The 25,349-nt window shown below is 40.9% G+C and overlaps 1 protein-coding gene across 3 annotated transcripts in view; it reads left to right on the top strand.

Moving 5' to 3' along the window:
* mindy3 (MINDY lysine 48 deubiquitinase 3) overlaps window positions 1–25,349 on the top strand; it is a 133,536-nt gene that overhangs the window by 64,317 nt on the left and 43,870 nt on the right. For all 3 annotated transcript variants that reach the window (XM_078538455.1, XM_078538454.1, XM_078538453.1), the window contains one exon: window positions 12,025–12,097. In XM_078538455.1, the coding sequence (XP_078394581.1) occupies window positions 12,025–12,097 (73 nt within the window). The remainder of the gene's footprint in view (window positions 1–12,024; window positions 12,098–25,349) is intronic.

Here is a 25,349-nt window from a genome sequence, read left to right as displayed (position 1 = left end):
TCAAAAATACCAATGTTCACTAGTATGCATCCTGCAAAAGTACTGTTATACACATGGGTTCAAGCCTGACCCCAAATTTAAGTATGTAATCCAGGCTGCCACTTCAGTAAAGTACCTTGTGCTGTTTCTTAGACAATCTGTTACACCACATCTGTTCAGATGAATGTAAAAGCTGCCATGGCATCAGTCATAGAGTGGCTGGAGTTCTCCTGATATCCAAGCTGAACATCGCCAACGACACATTACCTGGCGATTGATTGATTCATGTTTGGGACTTTGCTGTGCAGAAATTTGCTGCTGCCCTTTCAACAGTGATGACAGTTCAAAAGTAATTCTTTGGATCTGAAGCACTTGAGGGCCTTCTTAAGTGTAAGGTAGGATTGCAATTGCTGTATAATTGCCAGGTTATTTTTATATATTTGTTTTGGAATATGGGAAATGCTAGCAAGGTGATATTTATTGCCCGTCACAAGTTACCCAGAGGACATTAAGTAAATCACATTGTGTCAGATTGAATCGCATTTTGGCCTGGATAGTCAAGCAAATTTTCTTCCCTGAAGAATGTTAATAAACCAACTGGTATTTTACGATAATCGGGCAGCTTTCATGTTTTTTCTTTAGTGCATAAAGCACTTTTATGGGGAAAAACAAAGCTCAATATGACACGAAATGTCTGTTGCTGCCTTTGCCGGTGTGGCAACCATTATTGTTAATAATTTGAATTGAATATACTGCCTACAGTCTTAGTGTCCAAAAAGGGGTAAATGTTGCAAGTCACTGTCCCTGGTGCAGAGTTTTGCAAAGCAGGTGCAAATGCTGAGGATTCAAGTATGTATATCAGTGTGTCCAATTTGTGGGTCGCACAATTCTTCATTACTTTTTTAAAGAAGAAAGACTTGCATTTATATAGTGCTTTTCACATCCACCAAGCATCTCAGCATTTTTCAGCCAGTGAAGTATTGAAGTGGAGACACTGTTGTAATGCAGCAGCTAACCTGCATGCAGCAAACTCTCACAGACAGCAATGTCACAGTGACCAGATAACCTGTTTGTTTTTGATATTAATTGAGGGATAAATATTGGCCAGACACCAGGGAGAGCTCCCCTGCTGCTCTTCAAAATAGTGCTGTAGGATCTTTTACATACACCCAAGCAGACAGATGGAACAACTGTGGTAATTATGCTGTATATCCTTCAAGAAAATCAATGCTTTTATCTCTCCTCATTTTATTATGTATATTTACTTAGTTCAAGGGGCAAAAAATGTTCTGTTAAGGGAATGTAATGGAAACATGTATAATCCCTTAATGACTAGTGAGCTGGGGAATGGCTGGATTTTCTTCTTATTTTCTCTTCTATCCTGTAGATGTGAATTCTAATCAGATAACGGTGCTTTTTTTTTTACAATTTTATTGCCAGAGTTCTATTTATTGTAAAAACTTTTGTAATTGTCATTCAAAGCCAAGAACTGAAGTTGATAGTTGAAGTAAACTGTGCTGCTATCTTAAGAAACTGGCTTGAGTTCAGATTTTGTAGTTTTTTTCATTTGCACCACCCAAAAACCTTCTACATAGCCTGTCCTTAAAACAGTTTCAAGCCATATGAGTCCCAAACCATTTTTTTTAGATACTTGATCTTTATACTTTCAAAATAGTAAAACTGTGTACTTGGTTTTAGGAAATCATTGCAATTATTTAACAGTAAATAATTTTCAATGTGTTGGCCAAGTTCATTTTCCAAGTATGGGAAAGCAGCTAACACTCATTAACCTCATGCGGGGATCATGTCTAGACCATTACGAAACATGACAAAATTGGATATAAAATTGGCTAAGGGACAGAAAAAAGACAATAGTGAATGGTGGCTTTTCAGGACTGGAGGGAGATATACCTAAGGAAGGATATGCTTGCCTTGGAGGCAGTGCAATATCGGCCCACTAGGTTGTTTCTTGGGATGAGGAGGTTGTCCAATGATGAAAGACTGAGTAAATTTGATCTATATTCTCTAGAGTTTAGAAGATTGAGAGGTGATCTCATTGAACCATATAGGACTCTGGAGGGGCTTAACAGGAAAGGCACAGGTTGTTATCCTTGGCCGGGGAAACTAGAACTCAGGGGAAACAGTCTCAGGATAAGGGGGCGATTATGACTAAGATGAGGGTGTGAATCTGTGGAATTTTCTACCCATAGGGTTATGGATGACCCATCATTGAATATATTAAAGGCTGAGATAGAAGATTTTTGGTCACTGAGGGAATCAAGGGATATGGGGAATGGGCAGGAAAATAGAGTTGAGGCAGAAGATCCGCCTTGATCGTATTGAGTGGTGGAACTGGCTTGCAGTGCTATATGTTGTACTCTTTCTTATGCTCTTGTGTAGTAGTATTTCCCAGGGATCAATATTGTGACCACTGCTGCTCCTTATATGTAATGACTTGAGTATACTAGGATAATTTCAAAGTTTGCACGTGGCACGAAACTCAGAAATGTAGTAAACAATGAGAAGGATAGTCATGGACTTCAGGAGGGCACAAACTAGTGAAATAGACAGACAAGGCAGATTAAATTTAAAGTCAGTGTGCAGATACTTGATCTTTATACTTTCAAAATAGCAAAACTGTGTACTTGGTTTTAGGAATTCATTGCAATTATTTAACAGTAGGGACGCTATGAACTAAATGTTTCAATTTTAAAGGCGGTGCAGGAACCTGGGAGTATAGTAGACAATCTTTAAAGATGGCAGCTTAATTGAAAGTATTTTCTTTTTTTAAAAGTACTAAAGTTATATGGAGAGACTAGAGAAGCTGGGATAATAAAAGTAAAATACTGGAGATGCTGGAAATCTGAAATAAAAACAGAAAATACTGGGAAAAACTTGGCAAGTCTGACAACATCTGTGGAGAGAGGAACAGAGTTAACGTTTTGAGTCTGATATGACTTCTTCGGAACTGGAGAGAGGCAGGAAGGTGATGGGTTCTTTTTAACTTAAGTTTTTACTTTTGTCTCATCAAATATTTAAATTTTGTTCAAGCTGGAATATCATGGAGCACAAAATACGAATTCTTGCTTAAAAGTCATTTTCTTAGCAAGTAGGATTTAATCTTGACAGATCCGTAGTCCTCAGATCAAGTTTGAACATTGATAAAGCTTGCACAATATTTTGGCCTAGCCATAGTATAATGCACTTTTCTGTTCACTTATCCATTCAGAAGCTATGCTGGCCTTTTTTCCTTCTGCTAGCCAATTTTATGTAAAGCATGGAACTGTCAGTATGCAGAAATTAGATCAAGAGTGGCTTACAAATCTAGTGCCAAGTGGTAACGAATACTGCAGTCATCGGCAAACCGTAGATTGTATGTGTCTATGGTCATCAGTTTAGTTTTGGCACAGAGGTAACTGAAGTTAGAATTTTCCATCTAGGTGGTATCTAGTACTCACACCAGAGGGCAATTGATTGTCAAGATGAATAACCACTTTCGGTAGAGTGTAAATAGTATTGGGACTATCACAAAGCCTTGCTTGACCATAGTCTGGATCTTGAAGGCATCAAATTTGATGTCATCCCCCAATTTAGAAATTGCTTTTAATTTCAAAGTTCAAATTGTTAATGCAAATTGTGAACAGCAGTGGTCCCAGGACTGGTTGATTCTTCCATCTTCTGCCACTCTGAATAACTACCCTTTCAGTCTTGAAACCAGCAGCAATCCATTCTGCCTCATGTCCCCTGACTCCTCATTATCTGACCTTATTCATGAAACTATTATGGAGCACCTTATCAAAAGGCTTTTTGAAAATCCAGATAAATTATATCTGCTGTGTTAACCATTGTATGCTCTATCTCTTACCTCCTAAAAGTTCATGAGGTTGGTCAAGCAAGATTTTCCCTTTTGAAAGTCATGCTGCCTATTCATTACTACATTTATTGTTTCTAGATTTCGCTCCTCCTCTGCTTTCGTGGGAATTCCATTATTTTTCCTATCGCCAATTTTAAGCATCATTGGGCGTGATCAAGTCACCCTTCTTAAATATCAGAATTACATTCACCAACCATCAGCCCTTGGCACTACACCTTTTTATAATGAATTATTTTTACAGAAACACTTTAATATGGCAATGTATTTAAATGCATTTTTCTATCACAGCAGAGGTACCAATGTATTAAAAAAAAAACCTAGTAGAACATAAACAGTAACTGGCTTGGAATATGCAGGAGGCTGCTATACAACTCCTGTTCCTCTGCTATGCTTTGCAACTTTTACATGTCTTCAGAAGCTCAATGCAAAAATATTTACAAAATCAGCAGTGTTTTTAAACTGAGTTCATGAGATGTTAGGAACGAGAAAGAGTTTATGTAAGTTGTGTTTGTACTTGTGGGCGTTAGGAATAAGCTACAGCTTTAAGTTTCAACTTAATTTGTATTTCTGTATCTGTGTTAAGGAAGGGGGAACTGAGTTTTGGTTTCACTTTAAAAGATGCCTGTATTCTAATGAGGTTTTATGACTCTTGAAGGGAAGTTAAAAACAAACACAAGGTAGAAAAACTGCTGTTACCTAGCAACAGGGGTCCAGAGAGAGGGAGACACAGAAAGGAAACAGTAGTTTCAGTTCCATTGAAACGAGTTGCCAGCAGAAACAGCAAAGGAGAGGGACAGATAGAAAGTCCCAAACTAAAGAAACCAAAACCAGGGAGTGGAACAGGAGAAAGGTCCCAAAAAACCTTCTGGCCAAAGGAAGTGCAGGAATCTGGAAAGGGTCCTATTAAATGAAGTGAAGAGCAGAGGAAGGCTCCAAACTTAAAAGAAAAAATCTGCAGGACGCAGACTTAAAGCAAAATAGGCTTATAAGAAGCCAGAAGATCCAAGGAGACAGCCAGAGGTTGGTGACTCCTTGTTCTGGGCACTTGAAGCATGGTGTGCTGTTGGCACAGCTGAATATCTCGGGGAGAGTGCATAGAAGGCAAAGCTTGAATGCACATGACGATCCAGGGGAGAGGAGCATCAGAATGAGAGTTTGAAACCCTGGAGGTGGACCCTTGTGGAAGGCATCTGAGAGAAAGCATCATTTGGGAGAAGATTCCAAAGCAGTTTCTTCCAGAGTGGATGGAGATTGAAAACCCACATGTGAAAGATGGAATTCAGTGAGATCAGTTGGCTTAAGATGTGACAAGCGTCTGGGGAAGTTGATGAGGGACCATAGCATCTGTTTGGGTTGGCTCTGTCACTTGATTTCAGAGTGTGGTATGCCTGACCACAGGTCGCCTATTGGTTTGCATGGACTGTGTAGTTACTGTGAGCATTAGAGCATAAAATAGCTTTTGTAACTTGTGTGATCCTTACAAATCTATATATCCGTAAAGTTATAGTTGTGGGTGAAGGAGTGTTGTAATATAGTTCATTTTTTCTTGTTTAATAAATGTTTTATTCTTTTGTTTAAAAGTTCATCAACTGACTCCTGTGACTCTGTTCAGTAGCCACCCTCCATGTTTCTAAACAGAAAATGTTAGGATCTATCAAGCCTGGTCCCACCCTGGGATCTGGCTTGTCTGGTAGTAACATCAGCTGGGATCATAACAGAATAATGCAATTTATTGACCTTAAGGATTTACTGGTCTTCTGTTTTTAATGGTTGACCTGATGTAATTCAGCCATGTTTAATGCAAATACAATTTATGGTTGTGCCTTATACAATTTGAATAGACTATGGTACCGTAAGTATGCGAAGAATAAGTGAGCTCCACTGTTTTGGCTTTACTATCTAATTGTAACTAAACAAAATGTAGCTTTAAAAGTATCCTGCCACAAATTGCAGCATAGTCAAGAGGTCAAATGCTTTCACAAACCAGGGAAGTGAAGTTGTATAATGTGTTTTCCCATTTGATAAAGACAGCATATAACTGAACCATACAGTGCTGAAGGTTCCAGGTTTGATTCCTGTGTGTGAACATTGAGTGAGAATGGAATTGGTCTCAATTTTGTATTGTTTCCTGTACTCTGTTAACTTACCAGCACTCAATTGTCTGGGCAGACATGAAGAATTGCCATTCTGGCAAAGTACAAGAGGGCAACAGGTAATTGTGAACCCTGAAAGGAGTCAACACCTTAGTGAGAGAAAATTGACCCCAAAAAATATCACTTTTCCACTGTTTTCCTGGTCTCATTAATAAAATTTTATGACAGTGGGACCACTTTCATATCAGAGACATTGAGGGTCAGGGAAGCATAACAGAAGTTTAAAAATTACGCACTGCTTCCATTGGTGTTAAATGGTGTGGGTCTCCTGCTCTCCTGGAATTTAGATTACATTTCTGAATATTGCAGTTAATGTATGGCCATGAAAAAAATGGGCTTTGTTCCAAGCTGTGTTAAGGTTTGCCATAGCACACATTTTAATTATAAATGGTTCCAGTAAGTGTCAAATATACTTCTATTTGGCAGAAAATGAAACTGTATGTACTTTTGAAAGGGGCAGAAGCTTGGAGCAATACCATTTATAAAATATATGCATTTAATGTCAAATCCAGATTGTCTCAAGGTACCAAACACCGGAAATGATACCCAGAAGACTTAAACCAGATTGCAGAAGTAGTGTTCCAATGATTTATAGCTATCGTCAGTGATAGAAACCAAACAAAACATTTCATTACTTTGGTACAATTCTCATTTTATTTGTTTACTTTAAAAAAGAATCATGGTTTTTAGGTATTTACCAGAAAGTAAGCAGCTGGCTGACCTTGTGACTGGCTGTGTTGTTCTGACATGACTAGGATTTTTTTTGTAATGTTTCATTTAATTGTTAACAATCTTTTTTTAACTTTCTACAACATATTCAGGAATTTAATGTGCAGAAATAGGAACATAGGAGCAGGAGTAAGCCATTCGGCCCACTGAGCCTGCTCCACCATTCCGTTAGATCACAGTTAATTACCACAACGCCACCTTCCAGCTCTATCCCCGTATCCCTTAATGTTATTAGTATACTGAAATCAGTCGATTTCTGCCTTGAACATGCTCAATTATTGAGCACTCTGGGATAGAGAATTCCACAGATTCACCACTGAGTAAAGAAATCCCTCCTCATCTCAGTCTTAAATGGCCTGCCCCTTATTTTGAGACTCTGTCCGCTGGTCCTAGACTCAGCAGCCAGGGGAAACATCCTATCCACATCTACCCTGTCACACCCAATAAGAATTTTGTATGTTTCAATGAGATCACCTCTCATTCTTTGAAACTCTGGAGAATACAGGCCCAGTTTCCTCAACCTCTCCTCTTAAGGCAGTGCTGCCCTCCTGGCGATTAGTCTGGTGAACCTCCATTGCAATACCTCTATGGCAAGTAGATTCTTCCCTAAATAAGGAGACCAAAACTACACAATACTTCAGGTGCAATCTCACCAAGGCTTTACACCATTGCAGCAAGATATCTTTACTCCTGCACTCATATCCCCTTGCAATGAAGGCCAACAGACCATTTACCACCTTAATTGCTTGCTGCACCTGCTTGCTATTAGTGACTCATGAACAAGGGCACCCAGGTCCCTTAACATCAACACTTACCAACCTCTCACCATTGAAGAAATACCCTGCCTTTCTGTTTTTCTACCAAAGTGGATAACTTTACATTAATTCACATTATATTCCATCTGCCATGTTCTTGTCTGTTCACTTAGCCTGTCCAAGAACCCTTGATGGCAGTTGGGGGTAGTGGGAGTGTTTTGAAGAAAGGTTGGAAAGGCTGGGCCTGTGTCCATTGGAGTTTAGAAGATTGAGGTGATCCTATTGAAACATATTAGATCGTGAGGGGACTTGACAGGGTGGATGCAGAACGGATGTTTCCCCTTGTGGGAGAGACTAGAAATAGGGGACACAGTTTAATAAAAGGGGCCTCCCATTTAAGACAGATGAGAAGAAACTTGTTCTTTGAGGGTCATGAATCTTTGGAACTCTCTTCAAAGAGTGGTGGAGGTAGGATCAATGAATATTTTTAAGGCAGAGGGAGATATATTCTTGACTAACAAGGGAGTCAAAGGTTATCGGGGGTAGGCAGAATGTGGAGTTGAGGCTACAATCAGATCAGCCATGATCTTATTGAATTGTGGAGAGGCTCAAGGGACAGAATGGTTGTCGTCTCCTCATTTTTCCGTTGGTATGTCTGAAGCCTCTCTGCATCCTCCTCACAGCTTGCATTCCCACCTAGGTTTGTGTCATCAGCAAATTTGGAAATATTACATTTGGTCCACAGATCTTTACATAGTTTGTGAACAGCTACAATAATGAAACTTCTCTGCCAGTTCTAGGGGGTCCAGCCCCCCCCCACCCCCACCAGAAAAAGATTTCTGAAGATTTCCGTGCCTCCAGCAGCTACCAACTCGCCCCCGCCCGCCGCCAGACTTTGTAAGTGGACTAAGAAATGTTAACGATATTTTCCTGATCTTCAGGAGACCAAGCCTGGACCCAGGGTGATGCTCTGGCGACCCGAGTTCAAATCCCATCACAGTAGATGGTGGAATCAACAAAAATAAATCTGGAATTAAAAGCCTAATGATGACCATGAAAACATTGTCGATTGTCAAACCACTAAAAAGTCAATAAAAAGGAATGAAACTGGATAGACCATCCAGCTTCGACTTAGGCTCCAGAAACGACAATGGCAAACCCAGCCTTGTCGACCCAGCAAAGTCCTCTAGGTGCTTGTGCCAAAACCTGTGATGCTGGCGACCTCCAGAGAAGGCTGAGATGGATAATCCACTCGGCACTTCTGGTTGAAGATTGTTGCCAATGTACAATTTTGTACTGATGCACTGGGCTCCCCCATCATTGACTAGTCAAACAACACTCTGATATAGTCACACTCACGGAATCATACCTTGCAGACAATGTCCCAGACACCATCATCACCATCCATACCCAGCAGAGGTGGCGGAACTGTGGTATACTGTAGGGGAGGGGATTGCCCTGGGAGTCCTCAACGTTGACTCTCCACTCCATGAAATCTCGTGGCATCAGGTCGAACATGGGTAATTACCATGTACTGCTGATCACCGGAACCATCGCGCCCCATCCCCCCCTCCCCCATTCACCTAATGAATCAGTGCTCCTCCATGTTGAGCATCATTTGGAGGAAGCACTGAGAATGTACTCTGGGTGAGGGACTTCAATGCCCATCACCAAGAATGGCTTAGTAGCACCACTACTGACCGAACTGGCCGAGTCCTAAATGACACAGTTGCTAGACTGGGTCTGCGGCAGGTGATGAGGGAATCAACAAGAGGGAACAACATACTTGACCTCATCCTCACCAACCTGCCTGCCACAGATGCATCTGTCCATGACAGTATCGGTAGGAGTGACCACTGCATAGTCCTTGTGGATGTGAAGCCCCATCTTCATATTGAGGATACGCTACATTATGTTATGTGGCACTACCACCGTGATAAATGGGATGGAATTCGAACAGATCTAGCAACTCAAGACTGGGCATCCATGAGACACTGTGGGCCATCAGCAGCAGCAGAACTGTACTCAATCACAATCTGTAACCTTTTGGCCCGGCATATCCTCCACTCTACCATTACCACTAAGCCAGGGGATCAACCCTGGTTCAATGAAGAGTGCAGGAGGATATGCCAGGAGCAGCACCAGGCATACCTAAAAATGAGGTGTCAACATGGTGAAGCTACAACACAGGACTACTTGCTTGCCAAACAATATAAATATCAAGCGAAAGCGCTAAGCAATCCCACAACTAATGGATCAGATCTAGTTTCTGCACTCTTGCCACATCCAGCCATGAATGGTGGTGGACAACTAAACAACTCACTGGCGGAGGAGGTTCCACAAATATCCCCACCCTCAATGATGGAGGAGCTCAGCACATCAGTGCAAAAGATAAGGCTGAAGCATTTGCAACAATCTTCAGCCAGAAGTGCAGAGTGGATGATCCATCTTGGCCTTGGCTGGAGAATCACAGATGCCAGTCTTCAGCCAGTTTAATTCACTCCACATGATATCAAGAAAGGCTATGGGTCCTGACAACATTTCAGCAATAGTACTGAAGACTTATGCTCCAAAACTTGCTGCACCCCTAGCCAAGCTGTTTAAGTACAGCTACAACACTGGTATCAAGCTGGCAATGTGGAAGACTTCCCAGATATGTCCTGTACACAAAAAGCAGGACAAATCCAACCCAGCCAATTACTGCCCCATCAGTCTACTCTTGATCATCAGTAAAGTGATAGAAGGGGTCATCCAAGTGACGCTTGCTTAGCAATAACCTGCTCACGGATGTTCAGCTTGGATTCCGCCAGGACCATTCAGCTCCTGACAATACAGCCTTGGTTCAAACATGGACAAAAAAGCTGAACTCCAGAGTTGAAGTGAGAGAGACTGCCCTCGGCACCAAGGCAGCATTTGACCGAGTGTGGCAGCAAAGAGCCCTAGCAAGACTGGAGCCAGTGGGAATCAGGGGAAAACTCTCTGCTAGTTAGTCATACCTCGCACAAAGGAAAATGGCTGTGGTTGTTGGGGGTCAACCATCTCAGTTCCTGGACATCACTGCAGGAGTGAACCTACAGCGGTTCAAGATGGCAACTCACCACCACCTTCTCAAGGGCAATTAGGGATGGGCAATAAATGCTGGCCTAGCCATTGAAGCCCACATCCTGTAAATGAATAAAGAAACAGTTCCTCAGGGTAGTGTCCTAGGCCTGGCTATCTTCAGCTGCTTCATCAATGACCTTCCTTCCATCATAAGGTCAGAAGTGGGGATGTTCACTGATCATTACACAATGTTCACCATTTGTAACTCCTCCGATAATGAAGCAGTCCATGTCCAAATGCAGCAAGACCTGGACAATATCCAGGTTTGAGCTGAATAGTGGCAAGTAACATTCATGCCACACAAGTGCCAGGTGATGACCATGGCTACAAGAGCAGGTCACAGGCTTGGAATCCTGGGGTGAGTAACTCACCTCCTGACTTCCTACCTGTCCATCATCAAGAAGGTAAAAGTCAGGATTGTGATGGAATACTCCCCACTTGCCTGGATGAGTGCAGCTCCAACAACACTCGAAGTTTGCCACCATCCAGGACAAAGCTGTCCGCTTGATTGGCACCACCTCCGCAAACATTTACTCCCTCCATCACCAACACAGTGGCAGCAGTGTGTACCATCTACAAGCTGCACTGCAGGAGCTCACCAAGGTTTCTTAGACAGTACCTCCCAAACCCATGGCCGCTACCATTTAGAAGGACAGGGGCAGCAGACACATGGGAACGTCACCACCTGGAAGTTCCCCTATCTTCACTATCCTGACTTGGGAATATATCACAGTTCCTTCACAGTCACTGGGTCAAAATCCTGGAACTTCCTCCCGAACAGCACTATAGATGTACCTACACCACGTGGACTGCAGTGGTTCAAGAAGGCAGTTCACCATCACCACCTTAAGGGCAATTAGAGATGGACAATAAATGTTGGCCTCATCAGCGACACCCACATCCCATGAACGAATAAAAAAAATTCAAGTTGAAATTTATGCCTTCATTCAATGTACAAACTTATGATTTTGCTACTAGGCTGGGTACATGCAAACTTCTTGTCAGGGAGTCTCTGTCCTTAGCTACAGCCTATATTACACCACTGGCTTTATTTGGTAAGATTTTTTTTGAAAATATATGAGATGATAGAATTTATAAATGTGGGCATGAATACGACAGAAAAGAGGAAAAACCAAACCTATAAATGTCATGGTTAAGTTGTATTTTGAATATCAGTGTTTTGAGCATCCTGCTTTAAAAAGGATGGCAAGGTCAATAATTGTGTACAGAAGAGTGTTTTTCACTTACAATGCTATGATCCATGTTTTCCCTTGTCATAATGAAATATTTCTAAATGCTTTATCAAATTTGGACAGAGTTTAGTATGCAAGTGTTGTGTTTGTTGATGCCTATATTTTTCTGTGTTTTTAAAGAAGTAAAATGAACCAAAACAACTGCAAATCTTTATAAAATGTCAACTTTGTTTCTCCAGGAAATGTCCTTAGTTGCCCCAGAATCTCCTTGGGAACAAGCTAGAAGAGTATTCCAAACATATGATCCTGAAGGTAAAATAGTTTGACTTGTAATTTCTTAGCATTTTAGTTTTTACAAACTTAAGATATAAACTGTTCCCATCAAAAGATCATACTGTTTATGAGGAGAGCAACCATTGTAGTAGTCACCTCAGATGTGATCTGAGAAAACCAAGGTACAAATTTAAAACTATAAAAACACAATATGACTGGATCAGTAGACTCTTTCAGAATAAATGTTACTTGGTATGCTAATCCCGCTATGAAGCTCTTTGGCCTATTTATAATTATATAATAAATGCAAATTGACTGATTCTGATGAGGTTTGTGAAAAATTTGGATGGGTATACAGTTAAGTATAACAAGTACTATGCCAGTTTAATGCAAGTTAAGAATATATGGCAGAGGCTGAGATCTGTTAAGGCAGTGAATTGAAAATTTGAAATACCAGTGTATTTACTGAAGTGCTGGTTCTTGGGGTACTCTAGCTGGCCATACACAGAAAATGGCAAAACATTTTGAAGTGATGAATTACTGGAACTTTTCTGTGGTATGTCTTGGCATGGCTCTTTTTTTTCCTTCTGTTCCCCATACCAACTGTGTAACATATTATACTTTAATAAGGACATCACCCAGGTTTCATCAGTATGATCTATCTAATGATCCAAACAGTTGATTTGTTTTTCAGAACAACTTTGAGTTATATTAATCTTTTTGGATTTTATCTGCCTTTCTCAATCTACATACTCCAACTCCTGTATTTTGAATAACATTATAGATAATTCTTGGCCCCTTTTGTGAGAGTTTTGAGAGTGACCCTTAACATCCCAAGTTTCTGAGAGAGGATAATGAACAGGCAACTCCTCATTTAATTTGTTTTTTCTACTGGATATCATACATCTCATAAGAGTTCTCTTGTGTCTTCAAAATTGTGAAGAATTGGGACAGAGCCTTCAGAAGCCTGCTCCATGGAGCCAGAGTGGTCAGAGCCTGCAACTGCAGCATGACAGTTGGCAGCAAAATTTCATGGGACATGTTGAAATAGCAATTCACAATAACAAATATTGACTGAACAATGTGAACAAAATTAATGACAACAGGAAGTAAGGTGTGTGGACAGGAAACACGTCCCACATACGAGTTCCTCAAAAGAAAAACAATGTGGTCACACTGTACATGCTAAAGTACTTTGAAGTTAATGGTATTCTTTTCTGGGTATCCATCAAAGTGCAGAAGTTAAACTTGTCTAACATTTCTTTCTCTGAAGGTTCCATTCAGATACACAATGAATTGAACACTACACGTATTTAAATGCCCTCAAGTGGGTGCTGGCACTGGTTGGATTTAAGTAACAGGTTGATCCAAATGAACTCTATCATACCCCTCTTGTATTTGTAAAACTGATCTCTCCATTAGTTCCATGTTTCTTGATGTATTCAATCCAAAATCCTCAAGCTTGTTTACAGAACTCATCATGGCTTCACCATTACGACCTGTATAAATTTCAGTTCTTCATGCCAGTGCGTGACACCTGTTCTTCAACTCTGACTTCCTGGACATAACTTCTCCCTTTGTTTCAGTTCCATTGTTGGATCCCTCAGCTATTTTCAGCCTATAGTTTTTAATTTTTTTCAAAGGAATGTGGTGTTGCTGGCTGGCCAGCATTTGTTGCCCATTCCTAATTATCCTCGAGAAGTGGTGGTGAGCCGCCTTCTCAAACCACTGCAGTCCATGTGGTGTAGGTACACCCACATGGTGCTAGAAAGGGAGTTCCAGGATTTGGACCCAGTGACAGTGAAGGAATGGCGATATATTTCCAAGCCTGGATGGTGTGTGACTTGGAGGGGAACTTGCAGGTGGTGGTGTTTCCATGCATCTGCTGTCCTTCCCCATCTAGGTGATAGAGGCACAGGTTTGGAAGGTGCTGTCGAATGAGCCTTGGTGAGTTGCTGCAGTGCATCTTGTAGATTGTTCACACTGCTGCCACTGTACGCTGGCTGTGGAGGGAGAGTGAATGTTTTTGTGGCAGATGGGGTGCCAATCATGTGGACTGCTTTGTCCTGCATGGTGTCAAGCTTCTTGAGTATTATTGGAGCTGCACTCATCCAGGCAAGTGGAGAGTATTCCATCACACTTCTGACTTGTGCCTTGTAGATGGTAGACAGGTTTTGGGGAGTCAGGTGATGAGTTGCTTGCCACAGAATTCTCAACCTCTAACCTACCCTTGTAGCCACCGTATTTATATGGCTAGTCCAGTTCAGTTTCTGGTCAATTGTAGCCACCTCCCCACCCCGAATGTTTATAGTGGGGGATTCAGTGGTGGTAATGCCATTGAATGTCAAAGGGAGATGGTGTTTATCTGGCACTTGTGTGGTGTGAATGTTATTTGCTACTTATCAGCCTGAGCCTGAATGTTGTCCAGGTCTTGCTGTATATGGACACAGAAGACTGATTTAGGATCTGAGGAGTTCAAATGATACTGAACATTGTGAAATCATAATCGCGAACATCCCTACTTCTGATCTTATGATGGAAGGAAGATCATTGATGGAACAGCTGAAAATGTTTTGGCCTGGGACACAACCCTGAGGAACTCCTGCAGTGATATCCTGGGACTGAGATGATTGACCTCCAATAACCACAACCATCCTCCTTTGTGTGAGGTATGACTCCAACCAGTGGAGAGCCCCCCCTGCCCATTCCCATTGACTTCAGTTTTGCTGCCTTGAATGTCAAGGGCAGCACTCTCTCCTTCCCTCCTGAGTTAAGCTCCTTCGCCCATGTTTGGACCAAGCCAGTAATGAGGTCAGGAGCTAATTGGCCCTGGTGAAACCAGAACTAAGCATCACTGTGCAGGTTAGAAACATAGAAAATGGGAGCAGGAGTAGGTCATTCAGCCCTTCAAGCCTACCCTGCCATTCAGTATGGTCATGGCTGATCCTCTATCTCAACCCTCTCTCCCTATATCCTGTAAATGAATTGAATTCAAATTCCACAAGCTGCCATGGTGGGATATGAACCTATGTCCCCAGAGCATTAGCCTGGGTTACTAGTCCAATGACATTACCACTATGCCCAACAGATTATTGCTGTGTAAGTGCAGCTTGATAGTACTATTGACAACACCTTCCATCACTTTACTGATGGAGAATAGACTAATGGGGTGTTAATCGGTCGAGTTGGATTGTCTTGCTTTTTGTGGATAGGACATACCTGGGCAATTTCTCACATCGTTGGGTGGATGCCTGTTTTGTAGTTGTACTGAAACAACTTGGCTAGAGGCGTGGCTAGTTCTGGAGCAAATCTTCGCTATTTCAAGAACGTTATCAGGGCCCAGTGCCTTCAGTTGTTTCTTGATATCACGTGAAGTGAATCACATTGGCTGAAGACTGGCATTGGTGATGCTGGGACCTCAGGAGGAGGCCAAGATGGATGATTTAACTGGGCACTTCTGGCTGAAGGTGGTTGCAAATGCTTCAGCTTTGTCTTTTACACTGATGTGCTGGGCTTGCTCATCACTAAGGATGGGAATATTAGTGGAGCCTCCTCTTCCTGTTAGTTTAATTGTCCACCACCATCCACAGCACGAGGTTACAGATTGTGGTTGAATACAATTCTGCTGCTGATGGCCCAGAATGCCTCATGAATGCCTACTTATAAGCTGCTAGATCCGTTCTAAATCTATTCCATTTAGCATGGTGGTCATGTCACACAACACAGCGGTGGTATCCTCAATGTGAAAGCGAGACTCCACAAGGACTGTGCTGTAGGTACTCTTACCAATATTGCATGGACAGATGAATCTACAACCAGTAGATTTGTGAGGGTGAGGTAAAGTAGGTTTTTCCCTCTTGGTTCACTCACCACCTGCCGCAGGCCCAGACCATATCCTTCAGGACCTGGCCAGTTCAGTCAGTAGTAGTACTGTCAAGTCACTCTCGATGATGCACATTGAAGTCTACCACCAGAGTACATTCTGTGTCCTCGCATCAGTGCATCTTCCAGTTGGTGTTTAACATGGAGGAGTACTGATTCATTTGCTGAGGAGGAGAGGGGGGGGGGGTGGGGTGGGCTGTAGGTGGAAATCAGAAAGTTTCCGTGCCCACCTGATGCCATGAAACTTCATGGGGTGCAGAGGTCCATGGGGTTAAAGTTGACAACTCCCAGGGCAATTCCTTCCTGACTATATATGGCTGTGTAGCCTTCTCTAGTGGGTTTGTTCTGCCTGTGGGGCAGGGCATACCCAGGGATGGTGATGGTGGCATCTAGGACACTGTAAAATATGATTTGGTGAGTATGACTGTCAGGCTGTTGCTTGACTAGTCTGTGGGACAGTGTCCCAATTTTGGCATAAGCCCCTAGATGTTAGTAAGGAGGACTTTGCAGGGCCAACACGACTGGGTGTGTCGTCGTTGTTTTCAGTGTCTTGTTCGATGCCAAGTGATTCATCCAGTTTTATTCCTTTTTGACTTGGTCGCGGTTTGGTACAACTTGGCTTACAACTTTGGTACAAGTGGCTTGCTAGGCCATTTCAGAGTTAGCCAAATTGCTGTGAGTCTGGAGTCATATGTAGGCCAGACCAGTTAAGGACAGCCTATTTCCTTCCCTAAGGGGCATTAGCAAATCAGATGAGTTTTTTTACGACAATTGACAATAGTTTCTTAGTCACCATAACTGTGACTAACTTTTAATTCCAGGTTAATTAATTGAATTTAAATTCCACCAGTGCCATGGTGGAATTTGAGCTCAGGTCACCGGAACATTAGCCTGGGCCTCTGGTTACTAGTCAAGTGACATTACCAGTACACCACCATTTTCCCCTCAGATACTTAAGTGCTTCTACTTTGTACCATAACCATCTGCGTACATGGACAGTCACTTTTCAAGGGGTTCTATCTGCATTAATAGATTAACTTTCCAAAATTAACATAGCCAGATCATTTCCGTTCCAAGATGAAGCCCAAGAGATAAGTGCATAGTACAGGTGTTTGTGGGAAGGGAACATTGGTTTTGAAGTTGGAACGAAGGAGGGACTGGCAAGGGTGTTTTTTCAGGGGTGGAGTTGATAGAAGGAGGGAGATGTCAAGGTGGAGGAGAGTAAAAGCCAGGAATAACACTGGGGCAGTGAAGGAGCAGTATTTAAAAGTTGAGGAAGTGGAGTAGCTAGCAGTATTGGTTGGAGAGAATAAGGGATGAACCAGTGATAAAGGCAAAGGAGAAGTATTAAACAGCACTTGGGTGGCATGCGGTGGAGGAGCAGGTAGAGAGAAAGAAGAAAATATGAGAAATAGTTATGGAGGGAGGCAGGAGGAGTGCTGGGTCTGTTTGCGAGAGGTTGGGTAACTAATGGCATGTACAGTGAAGTGCTGATGAGGCCTAAAGAGAACATATAGAGGGAGGAGAAGGAGTAGAAAGTCACAATGAAAATGTAGCTGCAGTCTGCCTTTCTGTTTCACCAGCTTTGATTCCCTTTATTGCCTCGATGGAGTGCAGATGGTTTGGGCATCTGATATCAGTTGTCAATCTTGCTCAGCTGTTCTCATCTGTCTTGCCTTAGAAAAAGAAAGGCAATAGGGGTGAATTAGCTTCAGTAATTATGCAATGGAGTAAAAACAAAGGTGTCTATTTGCCTAACCTTTGACACTGACAGATGAATGAAACAGTAGCATTCTGTGAAACTCTTCGGGTGTTTGCCAACTTAGATGTGTATGAACACTTGTAGACAAAGGTGATGGCTGTACTGCTTAATTTTTGCGTGGGCTGTCTAGCATGCTGTGTCCTGTACACCAGAATGACAGGACATCAGATGTAAATTATGCCAATGTAGAAGTGAGTATATGGAAAGGACAAAGTAATGTTACAATGTGAATTTGAGCCATGGTTGTTAGCCATGTTCTTGTTCTTGCTATCATTAAGTTCTCATCTCTTTAAATTGTTGATTTTGCCCCAAACACAATTACTCGCACCATTGGTTTCCCCAGTGGGATTTTGTTAATATATTTGGAAGCAGAAAAGGGGAATGCCTTTCAGATCATGTTGCATGAGAGTTGCTACCTGACCACCTAATAGTATGTGCACACTGGTAGCTGAAAGTGAAAATGCTTTGCTTCAGCAGACCATTAATACCATGAAGACTTCTCTGAAACAGCTGATCTGATGGCAGTATCATATCACTGTGTTAATGTCTGACCTTCCATAATCTTCTGAGGAAGTGTCAATCAAATTATTCTATGCTTTCAGTAGTACTTCCAGTAGCACTTCTGTACTCACTGGAGTTTAGAAGAATGAGAGGGGATCTCATTGAAATGTTTAAACCTCTGACAGGGCTGGGCAGACTGGATTCAAGGATGATGTTTCCTCTGGCTGGGGTGGCTAGAACAAGGGGTCACAGTCTCAAGATATGTGGTAGACCATTTAGGACTGAGATGAGATATCTTTTCACTCAGTGGTGAACCTGTGGAATTCTCTACCACAGAAGCCTGTGGAGGCCAAATCACTTAATATATTTAAGACGGAAATAGATTTCTGGACTCTAAAAGGGGTATGGGGCGTGGCAGGAGTATGGCATTGAGATAGAGGATCAGCCATGATCAGATTGAATGGCAGAGTAGGCTCGAAGGGCCAAATGACCTACTCCTCCTATTATCTATGTTTCTAAGTCATGACATTTCAGGATGAACAGCCAACGACTAGATTCAAACTTTCCTGCAAGCACTAGCGCATTTAGTTAGCAATGATTGTGGGGGACTGTTTTCATGGATCAGGTTGTCAGATCCAGTTGCACATCTGCATCACCTGTTGTAGTGAGAGCTGCAACTACCATTCAGAATGGAGCTAGTTAACTACAACTTCAAACTTTGCAGTATGCAGTGAGATGAAGCAGTGGTAATTCATGATAATGGGAGTATGAATTGCCACAGATGGCAGTTTTCCTTGAAGCATCTCATGCAGCACTTAGCCATCAGTTCAGATGCAAGTGGTTTAACTGCAGATTCATGCCTGTGTCTTGAGTTGCCATTCCTTTTTTGCCTGACATTATTTTGTCGAGGCTGAAGTGGTAGTGGACTAAGGCTGCTCATGGGCTGTGATGCTATCAAACCTTTCTAAAATCTTTTACAGTGTTCATCATCCTATTCTGGCGTTCCCCTCCCCATTCAAATTTCACTTGCACACTTTCCTGTTCTCATTACTTGTGCATTCCTCACACATCCAAATTTGCAGCTGAAGCTATACAAATAAGGTGACCTTGGAAAATCAATTGGAAATAATTCACATTAAGAGTTTGTCAAAAATCTACCAATAATCATTCAGGTCTAAATTGCATCAATAATAGAAATTCTATCATAAAATAAAAACAAAGTACTGGAAAAAATCAAGCTAGCAGCATTTGTGGGGAGAGAAATAGAGTTAGTGTTTTGAGTCGAATATGACTTCTTCGGAATCGAAATTCTAGAAATCATAGCTCTCTGCTGTGTTAATTCTAAATCTCTATAAATGTTTAATATATGCTTCAACAGATACCAAATACAAGTATAGGATAATTAATTCCTTAAAATCAGACCCACAATGAAAAAAATCAGTGTTGATCAACTGCAGAATGAAGTGGGTAGGAGAAAAAAATACTGTTGACTTATGCAAGGACTGGCAGGAAATGAATTTCACATGCTGGGCAAGCATTCAGATACTTAAAACTGGTGCAATCTGGTGGTATCTACTGAGGAATGTATGTCAAATATCTAATCTGGATGGATCATTACATAAGCAAATAATGGGAAGGGTTTTAATCACAAGATCATTATTCAGCCCCAAATTAAATATAGCATTTTTGGATTGGGTTCCCAGTAGCTTTTTTTCCTTTTTTAAAAAAAAGCTACATCGCCTAGATTGTTGCGACTGTAAATACAGATTGTGCTCCAATACTAATTTTAGGTAGCGCCTCTTCAGTCTAGTGGCTTTGCTTGTAGATCAGGACAAGATTTTTTAAGTTGAGAAAGTTAGTTTGTAGCTGAAGTTGTCTTTCAGTACTGCTTACTCTTCAGCCGAGAGTCTATTTGACCACAATTTTCAACTTTGCACAAAAGAATGCCGCTTTTAGTTGATTAATTAAAATTGTGTTTTAATTTAATGAAATGTGCACCATTTGTACAGCAAAATGTCCCATGCCACTGCATGAAGTTGGGAGAAGGGGAGCAAAAGAGAAGCTGAGAAAAATTTTGGAGCTGATCCAAGAGAGGGTGGTTTTTGAGGAAGCTTTTGTAGGTGGGCAGAGATGCGATGAATTAGAGGGGGGTTAGGAACAGAGTTGTTGAGTGCAGGGTGATAACGACTGGAGCTTCTGATACGAATGTTAGAGCAGAAGGAGGGGAATGGCATTAAAGGCCATTCATTCCGATATTTTAAATAACTATATCTGATTATATCCATTGAGAAATGTAGAACAGAGGATATGGGTTGGAATAGGTTACAGAAGAAGGATAATGAAGCCTGTGATGAGTGGAACGTGCAATGTTTCTGTTTGAAGCAACACAAATGAGTCCTGCCACTGGCAAAAGTTCAGGCTTATCCAAATCTTGATGGTGGGTATTCTGACAGTACAGTAGCAGTTGTTGAGTTTGGTAGCCGAGAGCGAATACTGTGTCTAATCAGCTTGCATTTAGAAGATTACTTACATGTTCTGCCAGGGAGCTGTAGTACATTGATGAAGAATAATAGGATATCTGGAACAGAATCTTGGGCTTCCTGAGGTCACAGTTCAGAAGCAGGTGTTGAAACCTGTTACAGTTCAGCTTCTTTCCCAACATCTGAAAAGGCAGTTTCCATAAGCAGACTTAAGTCTCATATAAACTGATATCAGATTCATTGTACATGAGTATGAGTTATGTAATAATTAATTTCCTATCATCACGGTATATCAATCACTGGGAAATTAAACAGCTTTCCTACCACATTTTCTGTCCTCCAGTGGATGAAAAATAACATGCTGGCAGACTTGAGTGCAGGTTAAACTACTTTGTCAAGTTAAATATATAAAAGCAGTTAGATACAGAACAATACAGAAACAACACTTCTGTTAAGCCACACAAATAAAATCAGCCGACAAGGGGTTAATATTTTTAAGTTTGACATACAAAACTTTTAGATGAAACAGGTTTCCTATTTTAATAGGCATCTAAGGTGCAGCATCGATTTCAATTCATCTTCGAAGTTTGGATATTTTTTTGCTGGCATGAAAATGAAAAAGGTTGTAAAATTATGCCATATCTTCCATGTTGAATCATTTCACTGATGTAAACAAATAGACAGAGTTTGACAGCTGATGCATTGTGAGAAGTGAGCTGAGCTGCTAATATTTGGATGTTGTGGCCTCCTCTATAGATATCCCTTATTGGCTCAGGATTTGGAGAGATTACAATTATATACCTTTTCACATAAGCTGTTCTGGGCACCAATCAATTTCTGACTTAATTGGTTTTGGAACAAAAGCTTTGATTGAACAAGCAAAACATTTAGAACAGATATTTTTCATTGAATACACTGACTCAAGTATCTACGGGTTATAAAGGGTCCTATATGAAATGAGTCTGGGAAGTCTCCATCCAGTTCTTCCTGTACATAGCCAACAACAAACACTGTCCCAAATGATTAATTCCACTAGGAGGGACTGCACAGTATGGTTGATATAGAAAATGGCGTTTTAGAGAATTCTCCTCTGTTGGGGCAGAATAGAAGGAACTTCACTCAGCACCTGGCTATGCTGATACCAGATGCCTGAATTTAAGTTTTATTTGAGTACCAATCCTTCAATTTGAGCGCACAAATTCTAAAAATTTATAAGTTTCATCTGACTGTACTCCACTGCCACCAGTCAATGGGATTTTCCTCCAAATACAGCTGGGCAAAGTCATTTGTATCCCAATTACCTGCCTTCACATAAAACAACAAATACAGAAATTTCCCCAATTGTTACAGTGCCACATTTGGTGTTTCAATATAGTTTGTGATGTTTGCAATGCAAGGAAAATCTAGTTGAGAAGTGGTTGAAAATGAAGTTGATCTCCTTTTGTGAGCTGTATATTTTACTGAAACTTCTGGTTACATGTGTGAGTGTATTCCTGCTTTACATATTGTTGCAACCAGGTTAACAGGGGTGAACTGACTCCCCTCTTTATCCCACACTTGAGCTGGATACAATTGATTGAATTTAAAAGGGAGGTGAAATTGCCAATTTAATATGTATTTAATTGTGTATGGTTCAGTGCAAGAAATAAGCCAACCAGATTCCTTAAGTTAACGACAGTTAGTTTTATTGCTAAAACTCACTTGGGTAAAGCTGCAGAAATTATTAATGAAAGGTTTAAAATGTACAAATATATCCAACTGCCCACTAATGCAAAAACAACACAAATGCAATCCCCCCAAGAATGCAAAAAAAGAAATAACATTCTGCAGAGTATCAGGTATTAAAAACTTGGCCAAGTAACAAGTAATGTCAGAAAAAAAAACTATTCACCAAGTGTCCAGATGTGTTTTACAGCTGAAGGGCCCCAATCCACAGTGGCTGCTGGTTCTTAGGGATTCTCACTGGAGACAGTGGTGTTGATTCAGAATTATCCTTTAAGAACTCTTAAAACTTAAGTGTGCAGCGATGAGGTCTTCTGGTGGGTTTTTTGGATCACAAACAGCTCATAAGAAAGGTTTCAGAAGAAAAAGAGATGGGATAAGGCTGTTTCCCATGTGGCAGTCTTTCTCACTATTCAAAATCCAGTATTTTATTACATCCAAGAGCTGAATCATAAGACCCCTCAGAGCTCCAAAGACACACTGTCTCCATAAAAACAACTTGTGTCCTTCATAAATGCAACATAGCAGCTGCAGTAAGCCAGTGTTCTTTACTTAGGAAAGTGTTCTTTTGAAAAAGGTTCAATACAAATGTATGTCCATCCATATTTTATATAACCATCTTCATAACAGTATATTGATTTCACCTAGTCTGGACACAATTCCTGACAGAAGTTTATGCAATTATATAATTATATAATGCTTATATAATTGCTTTCTCTAAACATATGTCCGATTTTCCAGCGGGTCGCCTGTTACTTTATTAACTGTTTATCTTTTCACACCAATTAGCAAGCCCTATCTAGTTTAAGAATACACTCTGCTCATTACTCATATATCCTCTGAAAAGTTCGTTTTCTACTTATTTTTTCATTTTATGACTTATTTAAAGTTATGAGCTGAAAGAGTATCTTCCTTCATGTGACTTTTGTAGTAAAATGTTAGTGTTTTAATTTTTGCTGATAGAAATGCTTGCAAATCAAATTGAACCCCATCAACTCCTTCAAAAGCTTGACAGCCTAGGACATGGGTGTATGCTGGCAGTCGTACATCAGTACAGCCTAACTTATTTTGAGAAAAATAAAACTTCAGAGTATGCAATGATACCTGACTGCATATAATTTTATGTACTGAATAGCATGGAGACTAGTAATTGTACAATTTGCTTTGCCAAAACCAACAAGCTCTGTGTTGGCTACCCTCCAGCTATGCAGTAGTGATATGAATTAATGTTCTGCAGTGCAGAAGTTCAGCAGAACTTTTCCTGAGCTACATGCCAGCACTTTTTGAGGTTGCATGCAGCCAGTGTAACTTTTATTTCATATGGACACGAGACCTTAAAAGGTCTCTAAAACAAGGAGCAAGGATAATTGAAATGTATTCACAGAAACATAGGTGGGACAGGGAATGTTAGTCTGTCCTTTTATTTTGCAGTAGAGGAAGTTAGATTTCTTTTACATAGTTTTAAGACTAGAGCATTGATTGCTATCGAGAAATATTTTACTGGAGACAAAACAAACTGTTCTGCCCTCTGAACTGCTTGTACTTGATTAAATCAAGCGTATTATTTATCTCTGACCGTTCCTCCTCTCCTGGAGCTGCTCGCTCAATTGGATTATGGTCCTATGGGTGTTGACAATCCTGTGTGCTGCATTCCTCATGTTTGACCTGTTCAAGAAGTGCTGGGAAGGGGAAGATCACAGCTAATCCTAATCCAGTGCTTGCTGGACATTAAAACTAATGGAAATGGAGAATGTTATGGCACAAACAGACAGTTCAGGCCATGAAGCCTGCAATGCTCTAACCTCATTCACTTGCTGACTTCCTATAACTTTTAACATTACTTGTTTTTAAAGGAATATATAGATTCCTCTTCAAAAATGGATTGTGGCAAAGAATTCCACCTTCTAATCTAATTGCTCTGAAGAAGAGTCATGTAGACTCAATTTTTAACTCTGTTTCTCTCTCCACAGTTGCTTCCGGACCTGCTGAGTTTTTCCAGCATTTTGTTTTTATTCCAGATTTCCAGCATCTGCATGATTTTGCTTTTATTTCCATCATCTGATAACCCTGTCCAAAAACATTTTTCGACTTTTCCTCTTTAATTCCTTGTGTGATTACCTTAAAACTTCGCCTCTGCAGCCAGTAGAAACATTACCATATTTAGCTTATTGTACCCTTTCACGATCTTGAAGACCTGTTAGATCCCCTGTTAACCTCCTCAACTCCGATGGAATAAAAGCCCTGAATTTTGCAATCTCTTTATAACTTAAATTCCTCATCACTGGCAAGGTCCTAATGAACCTGTGCTGCAGCCTATTGTGTTTGTTTCCTATGATGGAGTACCCAAAATTGTATGTAATATTCAACTGCAGCCTAACTAGGTCAGCGTTGCCGCCTTGTTTTATATTCTATGTCACCACTACATAGAGAATCAGTCATCTGCTTTTTCACATGCCTTTTTTAATAGCCTTATCAGCTTGCACTGCCACCGTTTAATGACCCTCATATGTTCACACACCTGCTGTGCTTTTACTCCCTTGTTAAAATCATAACTATTATATCTATTCTCATTCTTCCAAAATATAGAGAACTGGTTTTTGGAGTAAGAATTACTGAGGCTACCAATACCACCACCTTAACGATAAATCAGACACGAGTTCTGGCATCCGTGCATGTGTAGTTAAATGCAGAGATCCAGAAGTTGCTATCCGTTATGTACCACTCCTCCACAGGGTGCACTGTTGCACTGAAACAAATGCAACTGTGTAAACTTGTTGTACTAGCATATTAGTTCCATACTTCACTGACTGAAAAAGTTGGGGCTGATGCATTCAGGGGTAAGTGTGTTTTTAAGAGCATGGTGATCATTACTGCTAAACAACGTCTTTAAGTTTGGAGTCTCATTCCATTAGAAGAAAATATATTAATTCATTTTTTTTTAACT

The sequence above is a fragment of the Cetorhinus maximus genome, chromosome 3 (assembly GCF_964194155.1).
Source record: "Cetorhinus maximus chromosome 3, sCetMax3.hap1.1, whole genome shotgun sequence".
NCBI classification, from domain to species: Eukaryota; Metazoa; Chordata; class Chondrichthyes; order Lamniformes; family Cetorhinidae; genus Cetorhinus; species Cetorhinus maximus.
This window is presented reverse-complemented; position numbering and strand designations above follow the sequence as displayed.